General features: G+C 31.7%; 1 protein-coding gene across 5 annotated transcripts in view; it reads left to right on the top strand.

The window, feature by feature from the left end:
• The first annotated feature begins 1,732 nt into the window (after window positions 1–1,732).
• LOC141450919 (uncharacterized) overlaps window positions 1,733–26,921 on the top strand; it is a 65,114-nt gene continuing 39,925 nt past the window's right edge. The window contains exons 1-2 of one of the 5 annotated variants that reach the window (XM_074121840.1): window positions 1,733–1,989; window positions 16,698–16,755. In XM_074121840.1, the coding sequence (XP_073977941.1) occupies window positions 1,851–1,989; window positions 16,698–16,755 (197 nt within the window). In that variant the 5' untranslated portion in view covers window positions 1,733–1,850. Of the gene's footprint in view, window positions 1,990–16,697; window positions 16,760–26,921 lie in introns of all 5 variants that reach the window. The other 4 variants (XM_074121836.1, XM_074121835.1, XM_074121839.1 and 1 more) reach the window with 4 other exon arrangements.

Here is a 26,921-nt window from a genome sequence, read left to right as displayed (position 1 = left end):
ATTTGTTCAAAACTAGGAGAGAATTTCTTATTTTTCTTTTCAATTATTCTTCTAGTTTTGATCAAATGAAGGAGAAAGATTGCGAAAAAATGAAGAAAGAAATTTCAATCTTCCCCGTCAATCTAGGCGAGAATTCTGTATTTAATCATTAATTCTGCTATCGTAACTTCAAAATTCATTCTACCCTGTGTATAAATTCCACATCTGGCATAATTATTAATACACTGAAAAAGAAATCCTAATATTTCCGGTGAAATAACAAGGAATTCTTTCTTTTACCCTATAATTTGTGTTTTAAACTTCCAGCCAATTTTGATTTTAGGATTTCGACGAATTTTTTTTTGGCTAAAAAACACTTAATACTTTATATTTTCACCTGATTTCTTCAGTGCTTAGTTTTTCTTGACATTCTCAGTTGAGTAGCCTACTTCACAAAAATCTGTATATTAACTGCTGCGCTTTTTAAGCTTTTAGTACTTATGTTATCAACCAACATCTTAAGTATCATAAATAAATTAAGTGAGTCCTTCGCAGCTAGGCTTATTATACGTTGTGCCTTGGTTAGTCTCAGCGTCTAAACCCTAATATATAATTTACACGTGGTTATTCGCTAAAAGAGCCAAATAAGTACACTGAACGCTACAAGCAAAATTTTATAAATTTTATAGAATAAATTTTTAGCCTGCCAGACACTCTGAGAAAGGATATTCTCAATAATTAATAATATTTGATCTGAAAATTGAGACAGAAGGGCTGAATCAATAGTAAAAGCCTGCAATCTTAACTGTGAACTAAGTTGTACTGAATACTACGCCGAAATTAAAAACAATGTATTTTTTTAAAAAGCTCATGCAAGTTATTAAACATCGACTTCTTCATATTATAACATGTTTTGCCCAGTTAATAGAACTTATCTTTTTTTTAAAGAAGAAAAAGGTAAATTTAAAATTATCACTGATTGAATGATAAGTTGTGATAGTTTAGTTTTAGTCTTCGACGGCCTCTTCACCCTCCTAATCTGTGGTGTTGTTCAGCCTTTGGAGTAAGTAGATTCTCTAGAAATATAAGTGCTTTCCTAACATTAAAGTCTTTTATAGTGTTTATTCCCAGTTCTCTGAGGATTTATTCTTTTACATATGAACCACGGTGCTACCAAGGCGTACACACTTTATTTTGGAAATATTGCTGCTTATGAGTAGTGGTTCTACTAGTGAAACATAAGTCAATAAAGGGCTGATTATAGACGGATACCAGTGTGTAGAGCGATGAAGTCTCAGAAGAATCTGTCAGTTTATAGAGAAGACAAAACTAAAAATTAAGCCCTTCGCAAATTCATTAGTATGCGTGGACTCCAGGTTAATATCGTGCCGATTTCTACAAAATTATTGAATTTTATAACTAGTCCGATGTTTGGTATTTTCTATTTTTGGGCATATAGAGTTGAAGGTGTTGCTTTCCATTTTGAAAAAACTCAAAAATTTTCGCAGTTTCATTAAAAAAATATATGTCTATTCATGGACGACAGAAATTTAAATTTTGTCGTGTTTTTTTAGAGAGGCGTTAGAACTGTTGTTTGGCGCATATGATTTGAAATTGATTGACGGTTATTATTATTATTTTAAAATTTATAATTATTTAAAATTATTGATGTGAGTATTGTTTTTCACAAATTAAGCTGAAGTAATACAGGAGTTAACCACGAAAATAATGTATATAATTTACAGGAAACAATTTAAATTGTAAAGTAACCCATAGCATTTATACTTCTGAAATCCTAAGAATATGAACGAAGAAGTAGTGAGAAAAAAACGAGTGTAGGTCTTAATCAGAACATTAAGAATAAACTACGCATGCGTGATAGCTATAGGTGGGGAACTACCCGGGCATCCAGCTTTCAAAACGTTCCTAGTCGATATCAGATGTACTGCCCCTCTTACAGAACTGCTTCAGCTAGCGTATATTCAGGATTGGCTGTTGTATCTTTTCAAGGTCAGTTCTATTTAAAAACAGAAAAACAGTATTTTAAAATTATAGTCAACAAATTTTGAAACAGGAAAATGTGTGTTAATTGTGTTTTTAACTCTTTTTTTATTTTCTTATTTTTACTTTCAGTTTTGATTTAGTAAAGTTCTATCTTGCATTAACTTCTTTTTTATTTTTGAACCAAAAATTTTTTTATTTTTATTTATTGTCGAAATGGTTGGAGGGGGTAATATGTACAAAAAAGAGTAGGAAATAAAGGGGAGATCCTTATCTAGGCCAGAATGCCTGACGAAGGATTTTTAGACGGAAACTGACACACACCTCATACGCACGCACCCACTTCCGTACAGACCACTTTGTGTTAGGGGTTGAATCTGGTAAAATGCTAATACGATTTCTATGGATGAATGAGTGCCTACAAGAGCGTCACCAGGAACTCTTCATCCTTTAGAAGGAGTCCCTTACCCAGGCTTTAACAAAATATATCTCCCTATTTCAGTTTTGTTTGATTTAAAAATTGTTCTTCTATTAAAACATTTTCTTATTATTTTAATATTATTTACATTCTGACTGTAAAGCAGTGATAAGTGATAATTAAAAATTTATAACTTGTTTTGTTTATTAATGATTTATTAATTTACACAAAAAAAAATTCTATTGTTCTATTTATTTTTTGAAACATGAGATTTGTTTTTGACATATTGACTTTGTTCTGTTTTTTTTCGTAGCTATTTGAAGATTAGGTTTCATTCTTCTAAAATTTTAAATACATTTGGAACAAACTTTACTTTTTTTGTGAATTGGATTGGTGTTAGAATTGTTGAATTTGGTTTTAAAAAGATGCTACGTTATATACTGTAAAATCCCTGAACTGGAAATATACTTTACTGATTAGATTTTTGTTCTGCTTTTTTATTAAAAATATATATATCTATGAATCACTTTTCCCTATGCATTTTTTTTGAGGTTCTTACGAGTATTTCAACGGTAGAAATTCCCAGTAATGTGCCACATCAGAGCAAATACTTATAGATTACTCATTATCAGCTATGTAATATTATAACACTAATTTTTAGTTTTTAGTTACTGAGGAGGGATGGCGTCAACGTTGTTTATTAAACTTGTTATCTAATGTTATTTGTCCTTTTTTGTGTTTTGTGATGAATCGCTTTTATTTGAAACATTTTTTTTTTTCGGAGTTCTTAGGGACAAAGATGATTTTGATTTGAAGTTAAGCATTTTCTTTACATTCAGCGCTTACCTAGTTTCCTCACTTGAAGTAGAATAGTAGAACTATACTCAGCTATTTTACTACCTGAACTTAGTAAACCCCAAGTATGTTGTGCTATCATTTAAGTACAATAAAACATCTGTAAAAGTTATTGGTAAATTCGTCCAATCAAATTGTAGGTATTAAGTAATAGGACGGTAGTAAGAGAATTAAAAAAAATAAAATAAATTAAGTATTTAAACATTTAAAGTAACAGAAGAATTTTTTTTTTATTTCTTTTAGTTTTCTATTTCGTTAAAAGTCGCGGCCAAGTTGTTAGAATTAATGAAGTATGTTGAGGAACAACAAGAGCCACTCCGTTCAAGTGACCAACTTATACAAGTCAGATAGAAGGAGAGAGAGACATAGTGTTATTCTCTTTTAACCGACAGCCACCTGAGATACCTTCTTAGGTTTGTAAAAAGAAAAAATTGTCATAAAAATGCTCATTTAAATTCTCTTCATTCAAATAAAATCTCCACCACAGCGGGACTGTTATATTTTTAAAGGTGAAGGTTTCATTATGTACATGTTTACCACTTTCGTTGCTTTTTTTAAATAATAATAATAAAACTTCGACGTTTGGTGGGAAACACGTTATAATACAATTTTATTCGAAAAAAATTCGGTGAAATGGCGGACACTTCAGTTCTACTGATTTTCTTCAACGTCGCACAATATCACTTACGCATTTAATTATTAATATTACACAGGTAATTATATAGTAAACACGTTCCCAAAGATATAGAATTGGTTTGATTCACTTTGGTAGGCCCTGTTGTGGTCCATCTTCATGGAAGTCATGGCTACCTTCGGTTGACGTGAAGACGGCACAACGCTAAACTGCACGGTATGGAAGTCTTTTGTCCTTAAGTAGTTTATCCATATATCTCTTCCTTAAACTCATTTTCTTCTCCATCTATGGTATCTATCTATCCAACCATCAATCAATATAATGGTAATTAGTGTGCAATTAAAATAAGACATCCGATTTTATCTAAAAAGCATATTTACCACCATATTAGTGAGAGAGTGTGATTCTCGTCTCTGATCTGAAGAGGAAGTCCCGGTTCTAAATCTCGTATAACAGTATACAGTCTCACTAGGAGTTAAAGCAAATCTCTACATGTTAGCAAATCGGAATGGTTTTAGCCAAGGACGGGCGTAGGTTGAAAATTAATAGCCGCAGTAATCCACATAGTCACAATTCGGCACTATCACATAAACTCTGTTGCTTTAAACAGAACATCTCATTTTTCAGAAAGGTCAAAGAATTTGTATTTAGTTTTTGTATTATTGTTGCTACCGATGATAAGTTTTTTTTCCGGAACAAGACTTTACAGGCATAATTGAGGAAACTGGTAAAGCGGTAGTTTAATTTTACTAAATAGCTTTTCCAATTAATCGATGGAATTTTTCACTTCTTTTTCCACCTAAGATGTTCTATATAACAGCTTCTACTATTTATCGACTTCATGTTTACATTTTCTGCAAATAGCTGTATAACTTTATTAATTTTTTTTAAATAAAGTTTAATTAATACTGGTTAAGGTTAGAGGGTAGATTTCCCTCTGGTGTCACGACATTGTAATCTACTGTTTTACAAACTAAATAATTAAGTAAGTGTTTGAAATTTCAAGCTTAAACAACATTTACAGCTTAGAACTTTCCTTTATTTCTGTAACAGCAAATCGTATGAGTCTTCACAACTGATATTTATTTTAGACCTACTTCTTTGTTTTGTAATTTGAATTGTAAATCAGCTAGCCGTGATATTTTACTCTTTACAATACAATTTATTAGACAATAAAACAGAAAGAAAAGATTATTTATGTAACTAACACTAATTTTATGTAAAACGATATGTATATTTACAAAATGATTATGCTAACTAGTATCAAAATGATATAAAGGTGTATCGCTCGTAGGTGCCACGTTACTGTTGTTTTGTCTCAGTTTGTCCCCATTATTTAACACATTTAAAGAGAACGTATTCTTAAAACAAAAAATGAAAATAAAACATAAAATGTGTCGTGATTCTAACTCTAACTTTGATTCTTTAAAAAAGTAAAACCAAACACACAAAACGTAACCTTCACTTTGAACCAAGCCTTAAATAATACTCCTATAGGGTTACATTTCATATTATACAATTTTTTTTGTATTTACATAAATTCTGAAAGATTACACCTCATATTATATTACGAACATTATTTACTCATTGTACTTTCTGTGGATGTACGGTCCAGTGAATCTTAGCATAATGATTTTTTGAAATAGTTTATGTGACGTGTTTGGTACGTTTAGTGTACGCAAAGTTAAAATCTGTGTATATTTTTTTGTATAGTTTATTTAGTCCAATACTATATTTTGTATTTATTGCGTTTAAAATAGCATAAACCAAAGTGTTAGATTCGCTAGATCCACTTTAAGTCACTTTTATTATATAAAATAAACTCAACAAATAAAAGTGATAAAATTTAGGTAGGAAGTGACGTAAAACGTTTACTGACAAAAACTAATTGTCCTTAGATTTTTTTTTTTTTTTTCCTCTTTCCAGCTAAACTCTTCCTGAAGATCTCAAGAGCCAACCGTACCATGATGGAAATTGTTTGCAACTTAAAGAGGACAATTGAAGAGCTTGGTGCAAAAAGGAGTTATCTACAGTTTTTTTAAAATTTTTAGTAGGGACAAAAAAACTAAATATGCTTTAAGATGTATTCCTGATGTTGTGTCTGCTGTAAGGATTAGTTAATATATTGTGATGGGGTCATTTGGGGCTCAATTTGAACTTTCTAGGGCATTTTTTTTTGCTATAAGCAAAAGTTATTTTTGCAGCTAACTCTTTTTTGCACCAAAATCATAATTTTCAGTTAAACTTGAGTACATATTAAGTACTTTAGTCAACAGATTTCTTGTTTTTGAGCTTTTAAGTGGCATTTTGTGTCTTGTCGAAGCGAATGTTAGATATATTATTATGCCTGTCAAAAAAAAAAAAAAAAAATATCTACCTTATATAAACATTAAATAAACCTAATATTTTTTTTTTGTCTTCCAAGGAATGTAAAGAACGTATCATAGAAATGAAATGTTTTATTTTTTCTCACAAAGTACTCATATATTGCAAAGTACAAAGTAAATAGAGAATAAGTAATAATAAACGAGTCTGCATAAAGACTCGTTTATGCACCAAAAGATGTAGAATTGAACATATAAAAGGTGGCGCCACTGAACACATTTTCTGAAAAAATGTAGATAACCCCTTTTTGCACCAAGCTCTTCAATTATTGTCCGAAGGCCAGGTAGTGCCCCGAGAAGGCTCTCTGCGCCAATGACATCAAATGTTGTCGCGCCTTGAGTTATAAAAAAGAAAAATCGTTCGATTCAGGAAAAGGCTAGAAAAACTATTCAGAAAAGTCTCATTTCAGATTGAAATATATTTCCGCCAAAAATAAAAAAAAAACTAGTATCGAAAGCCTAATATCAAAATAAAGATAACAATTTTTCCATAATTAGGGGTCTTCAAAGCAGTTTTTCTTTCAGAAAACTTAATTATTTAAAAAAATGTGATATTTACAATACGTGATAAAGCCGAACTTACTTTCAAGTGTCCTAGATGAAGGTCAATCAATAGCTTTACATATTTTAATTTTACCATAAATTACTTAAAATTACATGTAAAGTACAAATCAAGGCTAGATGCTGATACTCAAGCTCAGTACCGCAATACACGTAAGCATTGCGTTTTATTAGCTAATGCTGAGTAATGTGATATTGAATTAATTTGTTAGTTTTCTGTTTTTACCACTTTAAGGCTACTGTTCTTTTAGTACAAATTATTTTTCTCTTACAATTAATTTAGTTAATTACGGTAAAAAAGAGTCGTGTCAAAGATGAAACCAGATTTTTGTCTGTATCACTTTCTAATCTAGCCAAAATCTCTCATCCTTATTCTTAAAATTAATTTTCTATAATCTTAAATCCTTGTTTAGCCAAAAAGAAATAGTATTACTTTAAATTAAAGTAAAAAAAAAAAGTCTCCTCTCATTCTTTTGTTATACATTTCCAATATTCCGTGTTCCTCTGCTGGCTGTTAATTTAGTGGTTGAACGGTGCAAACTGATAACATTATCAACTGACAGAAAGCCTTCTCCGGTGACAGTTGAATTCAGTTTTAGTTTACGATACATGGGTAAATTCTTCTCTATTCTCTAAAAATATCACTAAATAAACATTTACCAACATGTTTAAATGAAAAATTGAAATGAATGAATTTTGACTTTAATAAAATATTTTTTAAACTTTAGAGTTTTTTAAAATTAATAAACGAAGAAATAAATATTGTAGAACTGGACTTTAATGTTTATAGACTTGCTGATATTTTTCATCTAACAATTATTTACTCTTTTTCTCTTACCTTTGTAACTAACTGCAACCTTTCCTTCCTTTAAATCTTTTCCATGTCGAATATTTACCAGCGATGCATGTTCAGATATCTATGTAACTGAATTTACATTTACAATAAATGGAAATACCAAGTTAATGAATGGCGAATGATAGAATGTTAAGAACTACATGGTTTTGTAGGAGCTTGGTAGCGTATAGTGCATATAGGTTTTGCTCTTCAGAACTATGGACTTAACCACTGCTTTCTAGGTGATAATTTCAGTTAAAATGATAAATGTACACTTTAAAGCTAACTTTTTTAATAAATTTCGCTAAAAACTACTAAAATTTTTTATGTGAAAAGCTGTAGCAATCTGCTAACGTTTCTCAGATTTGAAGTTTTGGTTACATATTAATAAGTCTACACATTAAGTTAATATGACGTATTAGTGAAAAACTTATCCAGCAGGAGCGCTGTTATTCAAATTATCCGGGATAGTTTTTCATATGAATGTTGTTGAACTACTTATGTCCAATAAGTATGATAATGAAGGGCCATTTTTGAGAAAATCTGTAAAAACGACTGAGTAAAGATGCATTTCTAGTTGTTGCTGATATTGTCCAAAAACATGGTCGGTGGTATCTAAATCAGATGTTAAATTTGAATGTGATATTTCGCTTTTTTGTTTTCGGTGACACAGTTAGACAGTCCCAGCCAAAATTTTGTAAAAACTCACATTTTTTTTTTTTTAGACTCAGGAGCAGTGTTCCCTCTAATTTTTTGTGACCTGTGTGCACACTTTTTTAAGTGTGTGCAGTTTTTTCCAAAATAAACAAATTTTGTGCGGCAATTTAAAAAAAAGTGCATATAATAATAATGAAAAAAAAGACAATACAAGAATAGTATTAATATTCAGTCAAATTTTGTTCCTACTTGCTACTTATACGCATTGACTCGATCTTACAGCATACTACACATTACAACGGAACACAATGAAAAAACTACTCTAAAATCAAGTCAAAGCATTAGTTCGTGAAGACAGAATTTAGCTGATTGCTGTGGCTTCCCTTTTCCATTAAATGGAAAATAAGAAAATTTAAGTACTTACAATGTAATAACGTTGTCTGCTTCTAATTTTTTTAATTAAAACATTTGTCAAAACAAACAAACAAGAACAACAATTCACAATTACCTACTTATTATTAAACAATTTTAGAATTAAGGATTACATTTTTATTAATGGCATTTATTTTATAACTTCGCTCTCCTGTCTTTTGGTTTTAACCATTCTGCAGAAATTTACAAAAAAATTTGTGCGCGCGAATATTTTTCATGTGCGCTATGTTTAAAATTTATGTACACGCGCACAGCTTAGAGGGAACACTGCTCAGGAGACTACGGTGAAATACTGGATTCTGAAATTTGGTGATAAACGCCATATTTTCACTAGAAATGTAGTAACAGAAAGTAAAATTCTCGTATAAAACTTTTGATTGCTTTTTAGATAGATTATTGATTGTTTAGTAGCTGTTTTCAATCTCAAATTCCTAAATAACTAAAAATTCTCAAATGTGAGAAGTAAAACACAATTTTCATTGATTGACGCCACGAAAAGTGCATTTCATGATGCTCTGCATTTACCACTTACAAATTCATTTGCAGGTTTTTATTGTTTCCAGGTTACTTGTTTTTTTGTTTTAAATTGAGATATTTTTAATTTTACATTTAGTTATTTGTTAATAGTAATTATTTCTTAATGTTATGTAAGACAAATTGTAAATTACGTTATCTCTTGTTGAAGTGGCAGTTTAATTGATTTAATTAACAGGCTCAGTAAATAAGAAAATTGATTAGAGACGTTTATTTGTTTTTAGTGCAATTCACTAACCCAGTATTTAATTTCTTTCAAAAAAAATAAAACTGCCCAATCTGTTGGGGTTTTTAAAGAATTATAAATTAAATAAGAATTTTTTATACTGATGAAAACCTAGTACTTTGTGTCTCCATCTTTTATTGTTTAATCATTTATTACTTAAGAATCTCTTTAAAAGATCACTTCCCCTTCGACCCTTAAAATGTAACAGCAAGTTCGTTAACTTGTTCAGCCAATAAGTCTCTTAAGCCTCTTAGAAGAAAACCCATATTTGTTGGTTTGTTTTGAAAGTATAGAACATAAATTGCATTAAGTTGTTTATTGTACGAGAATCCGATATTACTTCTAATTCAATCCGCCAGCCTACACCTTTAATTACACCAATTTCTCATTTTCGTATTGGTAACTACGTAGGTGATTAGTGTAAAAGCTATTGTACGCTACTAGTATCTCTTAATAGCCAATTAGTGTTAGTCAACTGCCATTGTATGACAATAGACTGTGTGTTACACCATAGTACAAACGATGAACCTATTTCCAGGGCTAGTTATTGCTTACAAAGGAGATTTGTTAATCCAGAAATAGCTAAGCTGTAAAATCATTAGACAGTGGTTTAATGCCTACCAACAAAATACATTATCAGCTAGGAACCATACTAGACCCAATCTGTATACTAGGTAAATTTATTTATCTACTTCGTTTCCGCTAGAAGTAGCATATATATTTTATATTTTATAGCGTAAAAGTTATGTTTATTACTTTAATATATTATTTTATTACTTTCTGTTACTCCTTATATTTTATTGATACATTTATGTTCAAAATACATAATACATAACACAATACTATACAGCTTCGGTATTACCCTTCATAATCGTGTGTTTTAAAAAATTACGAGTTCACCGCAAATAAATTATTATGACTGGCGCGTTCGATACAAAATTCTAAGACTGCGAGTTTTAAATAGAAGATCTCTAAAATAAAAATGTGTAGAAAGCAAAAACTAAGTATATTGTTCTGATTGTCACTTTTGAACTAAGATGTCTGTGGAATTTCGGTAACTGGTAGTGGGGCTTTACAGAAGGGATTTGTCAATTCCTCCAATGAATTACTTTAAGCTTTTTCTTTTTGTGTCTTCTGCTGTCAGGGCAGTGTTCGAGTCCTAGAAAGAGATTTCCTCCATTTCACGTTGACCCTTGTCATTTCTGTTCTTCTATCTCGTATACCTTTCACCCTTACAACCTCCTTCACTTTCTTGTCCGAAGTTTGGTCTGCTGCACAGTCTTATGCTTTCACACTGTTATTTAATTGGTCAATATAACTAGCTCTAAGCGCAGGTTTCTCGTTTCTGTGGTTAGAAGTAAAACTAATGGCTCTAATAAAAAAAGCCAGCTTGTGGCTATTAATAAAGTACACACCTGTTTGCGTGCCTTCCTAATAAATTTCCATTAGATGGTCTCTAAGAACCTAGCGCTTCACAAGTTGTTTTAGGGCATTTGAGATGAATGGTATATGATAATGAGGATTTGAGAGGTTTAGCATAAAGGAAAGATCGAGTGGAAATTCTATATGCGGCGGTAACCAGATCAGAAATGAAAGAAATATGGAAGGAAAGGTTGGAGGTCGGCTATTCGATGTAGGATTTGGAATTTGAGATTTCTGGTTACCTACAAACATGCGGACTGTACAGACATTTCAATCAAAACTACAGCCGACAGATAGCTAACGCTCCTTTCTACGTGACTAATCTCACTCTTCACGACGACCTTAACATCCCCTTCGTACACCAACTCGCCAAGACTAAATATCAAAAATCCATACTGCTCTCTCCACTTGCTCCAATCCTATAGTACGAGGATTCAATTCACTCCAATCCTCGTACAGTCTCTCGCCTCCTCTGACAATCCTAACAATACGCGCCGACTGAATCGCCAGTGGCCCCGCGACTTCCTCACAGGCTGAAGGCCTAAAAATCATATCCTGTAGAAAGTGCTACCGTTGGGCAGTTTCTTACCTCCTGCCTTTCACGCCTTTCAATCTCCTTATTTACTTATTGTATATTATATTATACAAATAACGAAATAAATTAAAAAAAAAAAAAGAAAAGAGATTTCTGGTTGAGGTGGCAACTGAAAATCTTGATAGAAAGCCAAAATTCAGCTCCTTAACTCCAGTTAGATAATATGATTGTTAAGTAAATCAATCTTTTGTTATACAGTGAAAATTTAGAACGATTTTTCTAGTAAACGTTGGTGTTGTTTGTAGCATCTTGTCTTGTCTGGATTTTGATTCAGGTTATGGGGGATTCCACACGAGTGGACGGTCTAGAATCCTATGCACCATACTTTGTCCATGTACAGAGTTAGGATTTCGTTGAGTTAGAAGCGGTCATCCCTTTTCTTAAAGTCAAGGATACTAAGTCGCTGTTGGTGTCATTGATTTTAATTGTTTTATCTATGAAATCATGTTTGGGCTCTTCTATCTTTCAACCGTAACGAAACAAGTTCGCTACAACATTAGCGAAGGAAGATAGAATTGATATTCAGGACAAAAGTTACTCAGGGTGTAAACTACTAGTCCCAGAACACTTGGATAGAGTAGTGGTTGCCATTCTAACTAACCTGTAAATAGCGATCAGTTAGCCAGAGAAGTCAAATCAAATTATTAATCCTTTGAGATAGTTATAAAATTCAGGATTAATTTTATCTAGTCCTATTTAATTGCTAATTTTCATTATAGCGAATCAAATTAATACTAATGAAGGTTGCACTCTCTAAATAGCCAATTAGTGATAGTAATTGCTATAATGTGACACTATAGTTAGACGTTGAACAAGTAATTGCTATTTTGTGACACTAGGGTTGGACACGTTAAAACAAATGCGTTATGATTGAGCTTGTTAACTTTTTGTAAATCAAATTATTAATGACGTCTATGCGTTAGTTTAGTAAAGTAGCATTTTAAAGTTAAAATTACTAACTTTGTGGAAGTTTTTTTTTTAACTTAGTAGTTAATACTCAACTTGCATATTAACTTAAGCTGATTATTATTACAACTAGTTAACAAGCTGCAGAGAAGAGCTTTTTTATCTAACCTTTTTAAGACCATCATCTTAGAGTAGATTTTTTTTAAATTTATTAGCTTGATGTAGCACTGAGAAGAATCGCCATAGATTAACTTCCATTAATAAATTAAATTGCAAGACGTAGCCGCTAAACTGCCTTCATAAAGTCAAGCAACTCTTAATGATATTGTAACTTATACAGCCTGCTTCGTGGGGGGCCGCTAAATTAAAATTAAAAAGTCCCATTTTTTATTGAATGAAAAGAATACAAAAATGAATTAAGTTTAAAAAAAAAAAAAAATTTCATTGCTCACTTGAACTGAATCGCTTTTCATAATGAATAATGAAATTTCCCACGTGCATTTAGTTCTCGTCAAATAGTAAATTTTGGTAGAGGTGTAGTTTATTCTTTTGCGGGCATTTTATGATACTGAATATTATTCCGTAGAATAACACGCGTGGTTATTTTACCTGAGTAGGATGTGGCCAGGGAGGGTCTTCTAACAAACTTCATGCAATATTGAACTTATCTGCATCATATTCATAAAATGTAGGTCTTTTAGAACTTGTTGAAAAGATGTCTCATTGCAAAGAAAACTCCATGTAAGTTCCTAGTTCATTTAAGTATTTTAAAAAGGCTTTACGTGTAGATTTATTAGTTTTTATTTATTTTTAATTTTGTTTTTTTAATGGATGAAGAAAGATGGTGATTCTAGTAAAGTGTCCGTTAAATTTAATAACATTTAAAACATTATTTCCTAATATTTCAAAACAGAAATTATTTGCATTTCTTCCTTTTAACCTGTTGAAATTGAATATTATACTTTAAAGTAAAAATTACAATTCCATGCAGCCAGGGCCGGATTTTCCTATAGGCTAACTAGGCTTCAGCCTAGGGCCTCAAGATCAAGAGGGGCCTACGAGGGTCGTTTGAAAAGTCCGTGCAAAGTCAGAGAGATAGCACCACGGGCGCGTATCGAGGTTATGTTTAGTTAGTAGCATCTCTTGGAAGAACCCACACCAAGTTTCAGCCAGATCGGTCTATTTCTTTGTGTTTGGCATTCGTTTGAATCGAGGAAGTCGAGTGATTTTCAAAAAAATGGACGAAAAAGAATATCGTGTGTTGATTAAACACTACTTTATGAAAGGCAAAACGCCTCAGGAGACTAAAGAGAAGCTTGATAAACATTATGGTGACTCTGCACCTTCGATTAGAACAGTTTATAAGTGGTTTCAAAATTTTCGGAGTGGCCATATGGGCACAAGTGACGCTGAACGTTCTGGACGCCCTGTTGAGGTTACTACTCCAGAAATCATTGATAAAATCCATGATATGGTGATGGATGACAGAAGAGTGAAGGTTCGTGAGATTGCTAGTGCTGTGGGCATCTCGAATAAACGGGTACATAATATTTTGCATCAACATTTTGACATGACAAAGCTATCCGCAAGATGGGTGCCGCGATTGCTCACGCTTGACCAAAAACGAAATCGTGTGAAGTGTTGCAAGGACGGTTTGCAGCTGTTCCAGAAGAATCCGCAGGACTTTAAGCGTCGTTTCGTCACTGTGGATGAAACATGGATACATCACTACACTCCTGAGACCAAAGAACAATCTAAACAATGGGTTACCAAGGGGGAATCTGCGCCAAAAAAGGCGTAGACCGTTCCTTCGGCCGGAAAGATTATGGCGACTGTCTTTTGGGATTCGCAAGGAATAATTCTCATCGACTATCTGGAAAAGGGTAAAACTATTACAGGTGCATATTATTCATCGTTATTGGACCGTTTGAAAACCGAACTGCAAGAAAAACGCCCACGATAGGCCCACAAAAAAGTCCTTTTCCATCACGACAACGCACCAGCTCACACCTCAGCAGTTGTGGTCGTAAAATTAATGGAAATAGGGTTCCAACTCGTTTCACATCCCCCCTATTCTCCAGACTTGGCTCCCTCGGACTACTATTTGTTCCCCAATATGAAGAAATGGCTGGCGGGAAAAAGATTTTATTCAAACGAGGAGGTGATTGCAGAAACGAATGGCTATTTTTCAGACTTGGGCAAATCCTATTATTCGGAAGGGATCAACAAACTAGAGCAGCGTTGGACGAAGTGTATAAGCCTAAAAGGAGACTATGTTGAAAAATAAAAAAGGTTTACCCCAAAAAATTAAGTAGTTTTTATTTTTGCACGGACTTTTCAAACGACCCTCGTACATTCAAATTGTTAGCAAAATTAAAATTACACTATTCTAAAAGCAGTACCAATAACAACATGTTTCATTTAACATATTGATATATATCACAGTAGTGATGTATTTTATTATCTCTCATGTGATTTAAATACATTTATTTGCTTTTTAAAAAAAAAATACAATTTTTATAAAAGCTGGAGTCTAGCCTAGTTAATTTAAAAATCATACAAAATACAAAGAAACCACAAATAAACAAATTAATTCTAATATACAAAACAAAAATCAAAATCTTTTAATTAATTATTAATTATCTATATATTACACTATATACAGTAATGTCGAGCAGAATTATAGCCAACGTTGGAGTTCTTCTTTTATTATTATACATTTTTTTATGAACACAGCAACAGATTTTAATTGTTTTTCACTTACACAATTTAAGAGGAGATCTATCCGGTCTAAAAGACAATAATTAATTATTGTCTTTTATATATACTTATATTATACCAAATATACTGACCAATGTACTTTGTTCTGAAACTACTGAAGAATTTACATTCAATCAGAAAATGGGCGACCGGGTCTCGCAAATTTTCTGAGCAAAGCTTGCAGTTAATTTCAGGATTGAATCTGTAAATTTTATGTGATTTACTTAAAAGTGGGAGTTGAAAGGGCCTCATAAGTGGAATAACCTAGGGCCTCTTTTCATCTAAATCCGGCCCTGCATGCAGCAAAGAAGCGGTCACATGAGAATCTCATCAAAAAGTCAATTTTTAACTTCCAATGCTGTTATTTGGGCGGTCATGAGACGAATTGTTCCCTTTATGTTTTGAAACGCAATTATACATGAAAGTGTTAGGTAAAAGATTGACTCTGGTTTAATGCTGTGAGATTCTCACGAGGAGATACTGGCTTCGAATACAAAAGCCACCCTTTAGCATTTCTCTACCTAGGAGCTTATTTGACTGATCACTTTTTTTGGTAATTTACGGTGTAGCCTTAACGAGAGAACACTGATGGTGTACCGATAAAGGCTCTGGGTGCCAAAGACCATTAGATATTGACGCGCCTTAAATAATAGAGTGTTAGCTACTTAATGAGAGTTAAACAATTGAGTAGTTACTTACATTAATAACATTCATTCAAAAAAATAATATGTCCTGATTAGATATACCTAAGGCTATTAAAATAAAATAAATAAATAAATTAAAAATGTCTTAGTTATATTTAGTTTAAATCAATATCTTTACTTTTTGTCTCAATTGATTAAAAATGTAATTTTGTTTTGAATTAATTTTCCTTATATTGAGATTATTTATAAGGAATTCTTCCAACAGAAGTGCATCAATCTTCACTACATTGTCCACAGGTCGAAAAACTTTATATTTGTTAGATTGACGTCAAAAAATAAATCGTTCAAAATAGATACAAAGAGTTAATTTTTTTATTGCCCGACTTTGACGTATATCTTGTGTACATAAAATCAATAAAATAGAACTTATAAAATTCTAAGTTTGTTTACACACTCACTGCTATGGCCGAGCGCATAACTCTGCAGTTAGACCTTGGGAAATTGATTTGTTTTTGATTCAGTTGGTTCTTTGTCTCTCTTTTTTTAAAGAGAAAACCAGGGAACAGAAAACTTTTATTTAATAGTTTGCAAAATTAATTACCTACTACATTTGTTCAGGAACTATTCATGATTTGTGTGTGTAATTAAATAAAACAGCAATGGCAGAATTTATTACTATTCTTCAATAAAGTAACAAACCATGACGCTTGAGAGTCACAGAGCCTCTACATTATTAATAATATTTAATACAAAGAAAAAAAAAATGCATAATTCTTAGTCTTTGAAAAACTGTATTATTCTTGAAATGTAAGTAGTGCATTGTTGTTTTCAATTTTCATTATCTTCAATTTCAGGTTCCTTTTTTGCCCAGACACATAAAAACATTCTACTCCATCAAGTGCAACTGTTCTTGTAGGTAAGAGCAATTTTTTATTCATATTTAATATCAAACAGACATACAAGACGGACGAACAAACAATCTTAAAAATGAGCTAACATATCAGAAAAAAATTCCCTTGTTTACATTAGCTTTAAGGCATTAAGATGTTAATGATCCGAATGATTTTTCTTTGCACTTTGTAAGCATGATTATGTCCTGGTAGATATATTTTTATTTCTATTTTATTTTTAAAATGTATTTCTTGAAAGTCTATTTAAGGGCGGTTCTTAAAAATAAAATAAAAAAGAAGCGTTATAAAGCATTCTTTTAAAGTTTGTTTATGATTCGAGATCAAAGTATTATAAAGTAAATTAGCCGAAATTACAAGTTCGAAGATTATTAGTGCGCTGAAGGGCGATTACAGAACGACTTAACTATCCGGTTAGTACAGACTCTAGTTCATGCAATTGAGTAAACTTTAGCATGTGTTCCTTCCCTATTTTTTACTATTTCTTTAAAAATCTCTATTCTGTAAATAATCTGAATAAAACGCCATTTAATATTAAAAATAATAAATGGTTGTTACTACATATAAATGTTTGTACCACGCTTCTCAGAGTTATAAGTGATAAATTTTGCAGTTATTAATATTTTATGTAATTAGAGTAGTTGTTTTTTTGCTGATAACGTTTGTAATTAATTTACTTTTGGCTTAGAGGAATAATTGCGATCAGGTCAGTTATGTTTACCATAAACACTTGATACGGAGCTCTACCCTGGATTACGTGCAAAATTTCATTCCTTCTCACTCTTTTCAAACACACGCAACAATGCGTCAGAATCAATAAGAGTACCTCTTGATATTATTTTTGTTTTTTTTAATTCGCTCGATTTTCTTAAAAATAACTAACTGCAAAGATTTATCTACATTGATTACTGAATTCCAGTTTGATTTAAGCTGATCTAAACTCTTTCATCTGCTTTCAGATTTCTGTTTCATTAAATCAATAATTAAGCTAGAGGTGGAATGTATGCATAGGGTAGCTGAATTTCACATTACTTCTGAAAATTAAATGGAAAAATAAGAAATGCTCTTCTAATTTTGAACAAATCAAGGAGAAAGATTGAAAGAAATCTCAATCTTTGCAGTAAAGCTAGACCAGAATTCATTATTTTTCCATTAATTTTGCAATCGTAACTTCAAATTTAGGCTACCTTGTGTGTATAATCCACCATTGGCTTAGTTATTAGTTTACAGAAGCAAAAATCTCAATCTTTGCAGTAAAGCTAGACCAGAATTCATTATTTTTCCATTAATTTTGCAATCGTAACTTCAAATTTAGGCTACCTTGTGTGTATAATCCACCATTGGCTTAGTTATTAGTTTACAGAAGCAAAAATCTCAATCTTTGCAGTAAAGCTAGACCAGAATTCATTATTTTTCCATTAATTTTGCAATCGTAACTTCAAATTTAGGCTACCTTGTGTGTATAATCCACCATTGGCTTAGTTATTAGTTTACAGAAGCAAAAATCTCAATCTTTGCAGTAAAGCTAGACCAGAATTCATTATTTTTCCATTAATTTTGCAATCGTAACTTCAAATTTAGGCTACCTTGTGTGTATAATCCACCATTGGCTTAGTTATTAGTTTACAGAAGCAAAAATCTCAATCTTTGCAGTAAAGCTAGACCAGAATTCATTATTTTTCCATTAATTTTGCAATCGTAACTTCAAATTTAGGCTACCTTGTGTGTATAATCCACCATTGGCTTAGTTATTAGTTTACAGAAGCAAAAATCTCAATCTTTGCAGTAAAGCTAGACCAGAATTCATTATTTTTCCATTAATTTTGCAATCGTAACTTCAAATTTAGGCTACCTTGTGTGTATAATCCACCATTGGCTTAGTTATTAGTTTACAGAAGCAAAAATCTCAATCTTTGCAGTAAAGCTAGACCAGAATTCATTATTTTTCCATTAATTTTGCAATCGTAACTTCAAATTTAGGCTACCTTGTGTGTATAATCCACCATTGGCTTAGTTATTAGTTTACAGAAGCAAAAATCTCAATCTTTGCAGTAAAGCTAGACCAGAATTCATTATTTTTCCATTAATTTTGCAATCGTAACTTCAAATTTAGGCTACCTTGTGTGTATAATCCACCATTGGCTTAGTTATTAGTTTACAGAAGCAAAAATCTCAATCTTTGCAGTAAAACTAGACCAGAATTCATTATTTTTCCATTAATTTTGCAATCGTAACTTCAAATTTAGGCTACCTTGTGTGTATAATCCACCATTGGCTTAGTTATTAGTTTACAGAAGCAAAAATCTCAATCTTTGCAGTAAAACTAGACCAGAATTCCTAACTTTTCCATTAATTCTGCCATCGTAACTTCTAAATACCTTGTGTGTACGTACAAACCTTTGTCTTAGTTGTTAATATACAGAAGCAGAAATCAAATACGTTTGTTCAAAATTACTTTTTTTCCCAACTATTTTGTAATAGGGGATTCGAAATTCAGGCATGAATTGGATTGTACGCAGAGAGTAGCTTGAATTTGAAGTTACGAGTGCAAAACAAAAGGAAAAATAATGAATTCTCGTCTAGTTTTACTGGAAAGTTTGGAATTCCCGCTTCGTTGTTTTACTAATGAGCCAGACATGGATTGTAACACAGAGTTGTCCTAATTTGAAGTTTCGGTTGTAAAATTAATGGAAAAATACAAAATTCTCGTCTAGTTTTACCGGAAGTATTAGGATTTCTGCTTCAGTGTGTTAATAATTAAGCCAGAAGTAGACTGTATACACCAGCAGAGCAAGGCTTACCCCGACAAATACCCGTTGCCCATATCGCTTCTAGATTGGAAGACCCTGAAGAAGCGATTAAAGCAAATCAAGACAGCACAAGGTACACGGTTTTAAACAAAATGATTGCCAAAGAAGACGACGGCTAATCTTCCGAATATCGACTTGGGGCGTGGTCTTTTTATTTAGATCGTTCTATTTACTGTAAAATTTTTAATCAAGTTGTCTGTCCCCACATAATTTCCTCCACAAAGGGACCCGCTGAGGCTCTGTTGCCCAAGGGCTCACAAAAACCTGCCTGCAACGCAACCTGGGGAATTTCCAATAATCAGCAAACCGAAGTTGCCTCTGTTGAATAAATAGTATCATAATTTCTGTTTATTTTTCCGATCTAAGTCTTACTTTCAAGATTTTTACATCAGGTAAATGAAATAAGTAAGTCAGAGGAAGTCTTTTGATTATATGCACCAAGTTTTACCACAAAGTATTATGTATTAATAGAGTAATGCCAGAATACGAGGGGGTACCCAAAAAAACGTAGATGATTATAAGTCATGTTTTGCCAGTTAATAGCTGATATAAATATTTTTGCTAAGTTTTTTATTATCAAGTATTTAATGATTTATGTTGTTACTTAAATAAAATGTATATCTGGATCAAGTATTGTATATAACTTTCTTAGGAAGTCAAAAGAAATTTTGTGTGATTTCATTACTGGTCAAAAAGATATCACACATCTGCCAATGGAAGGCTGGCAAAAATGTTGATTATTAGCACCGCGTGGTGCTTGTTTCCATTATAAAACTAGCCTGTTATTACCGCTTCAAGTCAGATAATAAAGACTTTGTCCAACTTAGTGTTACTTCTAAAGACTGGGAGAGTATTGTAATTGTCTTAAGAAATAGTAATTGGTTACTTTGTATTGGTAATTGGTTAGTAAGTGGATAAAGGGTCCAGTTGCCTTTTTTATTACTAGAAATTACGTTGCGATTGTTCACAACTTCTTACAACAATTTTTTGGAGATTCCACAGCCACTTAGATCACGTATTACTAATTATTGAAATAGGTTATCTTTGCAGACTATTTAAAAATACTTTAGGCTACTTTTTTCTCCTTGTACATTAAGTATGTTCTTTGCTTACTAGAATTACAAAAGAACTCTCTATCAGTATTATAAGATCAACAAGTTAACGTTTCCAGTTACCAAGCGTTCAACCGTTCTTACGATATGTGATCTCTGGCAGTATTGGTTACAAAACCAAATGTCAAGTGAATCTTGGTAGGTAAATTCTAAAGTGTTGTTCTTCTTTTTGAAACGGTAGTATTTTTTTAATTTTTATTCCTTTAAATTATCAAATTATTATTATTATTTTATTTATCTTCTTCTTCATTGGTGATATCGAATTTCGTATTCACTGGAAATCACATTCTGAGATCCTCTGAAATCCAAATACGTAGTTTTGGATCCTCCAAATAGATTTTTTATGGTAAAAGATCAGACACCCTCAGATCATAAAAAGGTTATTTTTATTTTTATTTTTTAAGAATAAAGCTCTAAACGTGTCCAATATGTTCAATATGCGAAATTCCAGTAATTTTTGATCTTTTTGAAGTCGGTAAATTCAGTCTCGGCTTTTTCCACGGTTCTTGGAGTTTTGTAATATGAGCCCAGTACTGGTAAATGGTTATTTGAGATATTAATCACTTTTTCGACGAATCTGGGACGAAATTCCGGCTTTTTCCAATGTTTTCGAACTCATATTATGAAGAAAGGACGACCCTGACAGTAATATCCAGCTCTGCTCTTGTAAATGGTTATTTGTTCATGATGCACGCACATTTCAAGTCTTTTACATCTTTCTGATCTATCCATAATGGTCTTTAAAGCACCAAATTTGATTTCAGTAGCTCGAACCTTCGAAGACAAGCTCTCTGGATCTAAATTTCTGGAACCTACATTGCTTACACTAACACTTATTGGTATCCCAAGAGCTGTATAAGTATATCCTTGTCCTAGTTTGAACTTGATAGCAGAATATCATCTGAAATCAATTCTTCGACATGTCACAATGATTGTAAAAATATAAGCGTAAAAAACTGAAAATTTGTTATGTAAGACCAACACTTTATTATGTAAAATTTCATTCAGAAAAACGCTTTAAAAAGTATATTATATTTGAAAAGTATTGCAGCCTAATAACGAAGAGAATATTTAGCTTTTTAAAAACTTATATAATATATTGTCGTTTGAGCTGTTGAGTAGGACCTATTATTATGCAAATAGCGTACTAAGATATGTTCGTTTATATTTTCTAATTGCTATATTTGTAAGCAGGGCACACCAACAATGATATTGTTGGAGGCGATTCGCCATCACGCGATATTACTCTGCAATATTATCGTTTAGTTCTGTTGGGGGATTCTTTCAAAGTAGTCTTTCACCAACTTCTAGTTGTTATCTACAAAGGTTAGAATATTTACGGTTCGTCAAGATCAATAAGATGTCCTTGTAGATAAGTATGGTACGATGGAATAGTTCATTTGGAAAGTAATATTAGAGACATCTGGCCAGTTTCACACTCAGTTCTAGTTGTTTTCAAGACCTGCTTAGTTCTTGTATCTTGTTCTTATCTTTAATAAAGCTACCGTCAGTACTGGTCTCGGGCTAAGCTTTAGGCGCACACCTGCTTTCAATAGATTAATTCTCTGGCCTTTATTCAGCTTATATTTTTAATTTTCTTTTAATCCAACAAAAGGTAGGCAAAATCTGACAAAAGGCGAACTTGAACAAGTAAAAACTTGTTTATCTAATAACTTAAAATGATCACTGAAAAAGCCATATTATATTTTCTGCCCACATCAAAAAATATAACATGAAAGTGGTCATTGTAAAGTGAACTTCACCTAATGCTATAAAAAGTGGTTGTAATTACTGCTAGACAGCATTAATTCAACTCCATAATTGTTAATGAGACAATAACGGATTTACATTGCAAGTAATAGTTACCGAAGTTTATCAAAAATAGTTGAGCGACAGTATTAACAAAAATACTTCAAGAAGGAAATTTCTCTTATTATTTTACCATGGAGTTTTTACTACTAGCTGGGGAAAAAATATGTCATTCCATTGTTGAAGTTTAATGTATATATTTATATTTTTTAGTGCCCTGCGACATTTAAGATTAATTGGGTCCCGTTACTGGATCTAAGTGAGACTCTAGCATCCCACCTAATCATAGCTACCCAAAGAAACATCTATAGGATCTAAGAGAGTTTCAAGGAGAATACGTCCTCCTCTAGGACTTTTCTTAGATAATATCATTGCAGTCACTTAGAAGTCGCATGTCAGAATTTGCAGATGACATCCTGTTCCTGGTCCAGCTTCTTCAGATGCACCTTTTAAGTTTAAGATGCTCGTCAGCTTGTGGTATCTTTTCTTAGGGCCAAGGCATAACTCGGAACAATTACTCAGATATTCGACTGCTCGAAAACCAGGAAGCCTGGTCCAAGGTGTCCTTCTGCAGACCATGTAGTTTGGTAGATGAGTGTTTACAGAAATTTCTGTAACTTTCGTTGATATCTTTTGAGATGGGTTCTAGGTGACTTCTTCGTATTCTCTCTCATCTGACTATTCCAAAGGCTGCTCTATAAAGCAGCGTACTTCATTGTGCTAAAAGATGTAGGTAGCATCTACACCCCTTACTCGGGCCAATTTTCAGAAGTTTTTGTTTATTTGACTCTTTCACCTTTTATTTAAAGAACTCCGAGTTCCAAATAAACGTGTTTTTTTTTTTAAAATTATAAACATGTAAAGTAGAAAATTATTTAGTCAAATTTTTGTTGTAAAAATAGTAGTTGCAGTTGCCTTAAAGCTTTCTGCATCATCTTCCCAATTACTTAAAGCTAATAACATTCATCTTACAAAAAGATACAACATTGTTTAAACGAACGTTTTTGTTGAAGAACCAGAATACTTTTAAACACATAGAGCTTGATTTAAAACAAAAGTAAGTTGTGTAAAACTGCCATGGCATAATTATGTTTTCAATTGGACATATTACTTGAATGTAATATTTAAATTACAAAAAATTGTGCAATACTTTTAAACTTTCGATTTATAAAAGTTTATTATAAGAAAATGCTTATCAGTATTGTTGTCGAGCTGTAGAAGCGTTACTGTCTTATTTCTAATTCCCGTTGGCACACCCATTGGGAAATCATTTCCTTTCCTACCAACTTTTCTTGATCACTTTTCTTGATTAATTTTCACGATCAATTTTCCAATACTTCTTTCAAAAATAGAAATCATTTAGCTTTCATAAAGAATTTTGTTATTTTAGATGGACTTAACATGTGACTATTTAGTTTTCCTACAAGTATAAATTTAATATGTGAATGGTTTTTGAAATCATCCCTAATAACAGTACATCACTACCTGCTCAACTTTGTTGTTATCTATTAATTATTTGTACAGTTCAAGAAAAGTTTTAGAAGCCTCAGAAAATTACTAGTCCTTACTTTATCGCAGTAGTTTTGTTTGCTTAATTTTAATTCATTTCTTCATTTACTGGAATTTATCTGTACTGTAATGCAGAAACTTTCAAAAAGTTAGTTAGTAAAATAATTAAGTATTATGTGAGAAAAAAGTAGAGGAAAGAACTAGTTATTGTTACTTAGAAGTGCGGAAGAATCAAATTGTAATTTACGTTTTTTCTTTTCTTGGTACTTTTTTAGGTACAATCTTTTGTTAATTTCCTTTTATCCTTTATTTCATAAAACATTTTTTTACGGCTTAATAACATATTTTCAATTGATGGTTTCCTTAATAATAAGTAAAACATTTAAAGTTTTTTAGCATTTGTATCAAGTCTGTAGAAGCTAGCAATAATCAATCAAGAAACTTAAAATTCTACAGCAAGGGATCTCTAAAGTTTACCATTGAAAGAGAAAGTTCTAAATGATCGATACTTTATCGATTTTAACCTCTAGTATAATAGTAATAAAAATAATAATAAATGTAACAACTAAACAGAAAATATAACCAAATAAAAATGTAAAAGATGTCGTTAGTTGAAAAGTAGAAGGAAAAGAAATGATGACGAGTGAAAGCTTTAAATCCAATTGGATGATGGCAATATTTTTTTTCAGAGATGGGGGATAATTTAATTTTCCACATTCTCCACAAATTCTTTTGCCGGTAGTAAAACGTTGATTTGAATTGGGTAAAAAAAGCGTTTTCGAATATGAATGCTTATTCAATCGTTTTACAACTTTTTCTAAGCTTACAGTTAAAATTAAATCTACCAATTCCATTCTCTCTTCACGTTTAAAAATATACTTTTTCTGCAACCATGTAGGGAAGTTCTCATTACTCAATTAAAATCAGCTGTGTAATGCCCAACTTCCCACACTAGAGGGGGGAAATTCCCATTAGTGTCACTTTCCGCACAAGTGAGTGGAAAAACTTTATTGTGCTTCCTTGATATAAGAAGTTTTGTTATTAACATAAATATTTTCTGTAAAACTCTAATAAGCTTATTTAAATTTATTTTATTTAAATAATTAAAAAACGAATATTAAAAAATAAAATAAAAATTGAAAGGAATATAGAAATAAAAATAATACTTTAATAAATAATTAGATATTTTTAATTATAACAGTTAAAAAGGTTATAGTGTTACCTTATAGAAATTTAAAATGGATTCTAGTGATGCCTGTTTAGAAAACACTCCTCCATCAATAAAAGAAACAGCAGAAAATGTAATAAGTAATGTAAATACGTAAGTAATGTAAATAATTGTAATATAACAATAAATGTTTATAATAAATAAATTACTTTTTGTAGACTGTAAAAATGAAATTTTTAATTTTATTAGTTAATAAATGGTTGCAGAAAAAATATAATATTTAACTCTAGTGTAAAGTATTTTCCTCACACTCGGCAATTTGCACTTGCACTCGCCTCGCTTCGCTCGCTCGTGCGTGCAAACCCTGCCTCGCGTGAGGAAAAGTACTACTTTCCACACTTGTTAAATAAATAACTATTCTGCAAAGGGTGATTTTCTTTTTTCTAAACCTCAAAATTCTTTCGTAAAAAAAGAAACACAAATTTTCATTTTTAGCTTTGATCTTCTGGATTGCCTTAAAATTTAAACCCATTTCCATTTCATTTTTTTCCCCCCTAAAATTCATGATTTTCTCTTGTAGGCTTGACTAAGAGAAAATTTTAAATGCTTTTATTAACAATATAATAACAAAAAACCATTCAGGAGTTTTTGTGAGGAGGCTGGTATTGAGCCAAATTGACGGTTATAGATCAGTATGGAGTCGAAGATCATTGATTCACTTGGCACATTCCAGAACCAACCTTAATGTTACGGCTATTATTTACTGAGCGCAGATTGTGCACTATTGATTTATGTATATTTTTCTGCATTAATCCCTTTTTTTTTTCTTAGCCAAATTAATAAAATTGTGTTATCGTTTGATATTTTTAAAATAGATCGGACAGCTGTGTTTTGCACAAAGTTTAGTAGCTTCATTTATTGTTATTTATACAATTAAATGTTTTTATAGCATTCACTTACATAAAATAATCAAATACATGGAGTATTCGCTAGAAACAGTGCTATATTTAGTAAGAAATATTTATAAGCAATAAGAGAAGATAAACTGATACAGATTACATTGAAATGCAGTATACCGTTATGTATTTAAGATCCAAATTCAGTCATTATCACAATTTCTTAAATTGCTAACAATAAGAAAAAGTGATTGTCTAAAATTGTGCTAGACTAAATAGAATTCCGTACGATAGAAACCGAGATATTGAGATACGAAATTAGGGTAGTTTGAAAGATTAGAAAAATTTATCATCCTATATCGCCTGTACTGTAGCATCTAGAATGTTCATATTTCTCCCAATTGTAGAGATAGTTTAGGTGTATAATTGTGCTAGAATACATAGAATTCCGTACGATAAAAACTGAGATATGGTGATTCGAAATTTGGGTAGTTTAAACGATTGTAAACTTTATCATCCTATATCGCCTGTACTGTAGCATCTAGAATGTTCATATTTCTCCCAATGTAGAGATAGTTTAGTTGTATAATTGTGCTAGAATAGATAGAATTCCGTACGATAAAACTGAGATATTGTGATTCGAAATTTGGGTAGTTTAAACGATTGTAAACTTTATCATCCTATATCGCCTGTACTGTAGCATCTAGAATGTTCATATTTCTCCCAATGTAGAGATAGTTTAGTTGTATAATTGTGCTAGAATAGATAGAATTCCGTACGATAAAACTGAGATATTGTGATTCGAAATTTGGGTAGTTTAAACGATTGTAAACTTTATCATCCTATATCGCCTGTACTGTAGCATC

The sequence above is a fragment of the Rhodnius prolixus genome, unplaced genomic scaffold (assembly GCF_049639745.1).
Source record: "Rhodnius prolixus isolate KJV_2025 unplaced genomic scaffold, Rpr scaffold_8, whole genome shotgun sequence".
Taxonomy (NCBI): Eukaryota; Metazoa; Arthropoda; class Insecta; order Hemiptera; family Reduviidae; genus Rhodnius; species Rhodnius prolixus.
Note: the sequence above shows the minus strand (reverse complement) of the source record. Positions and strands in the feature narration are given on the sequence as shown.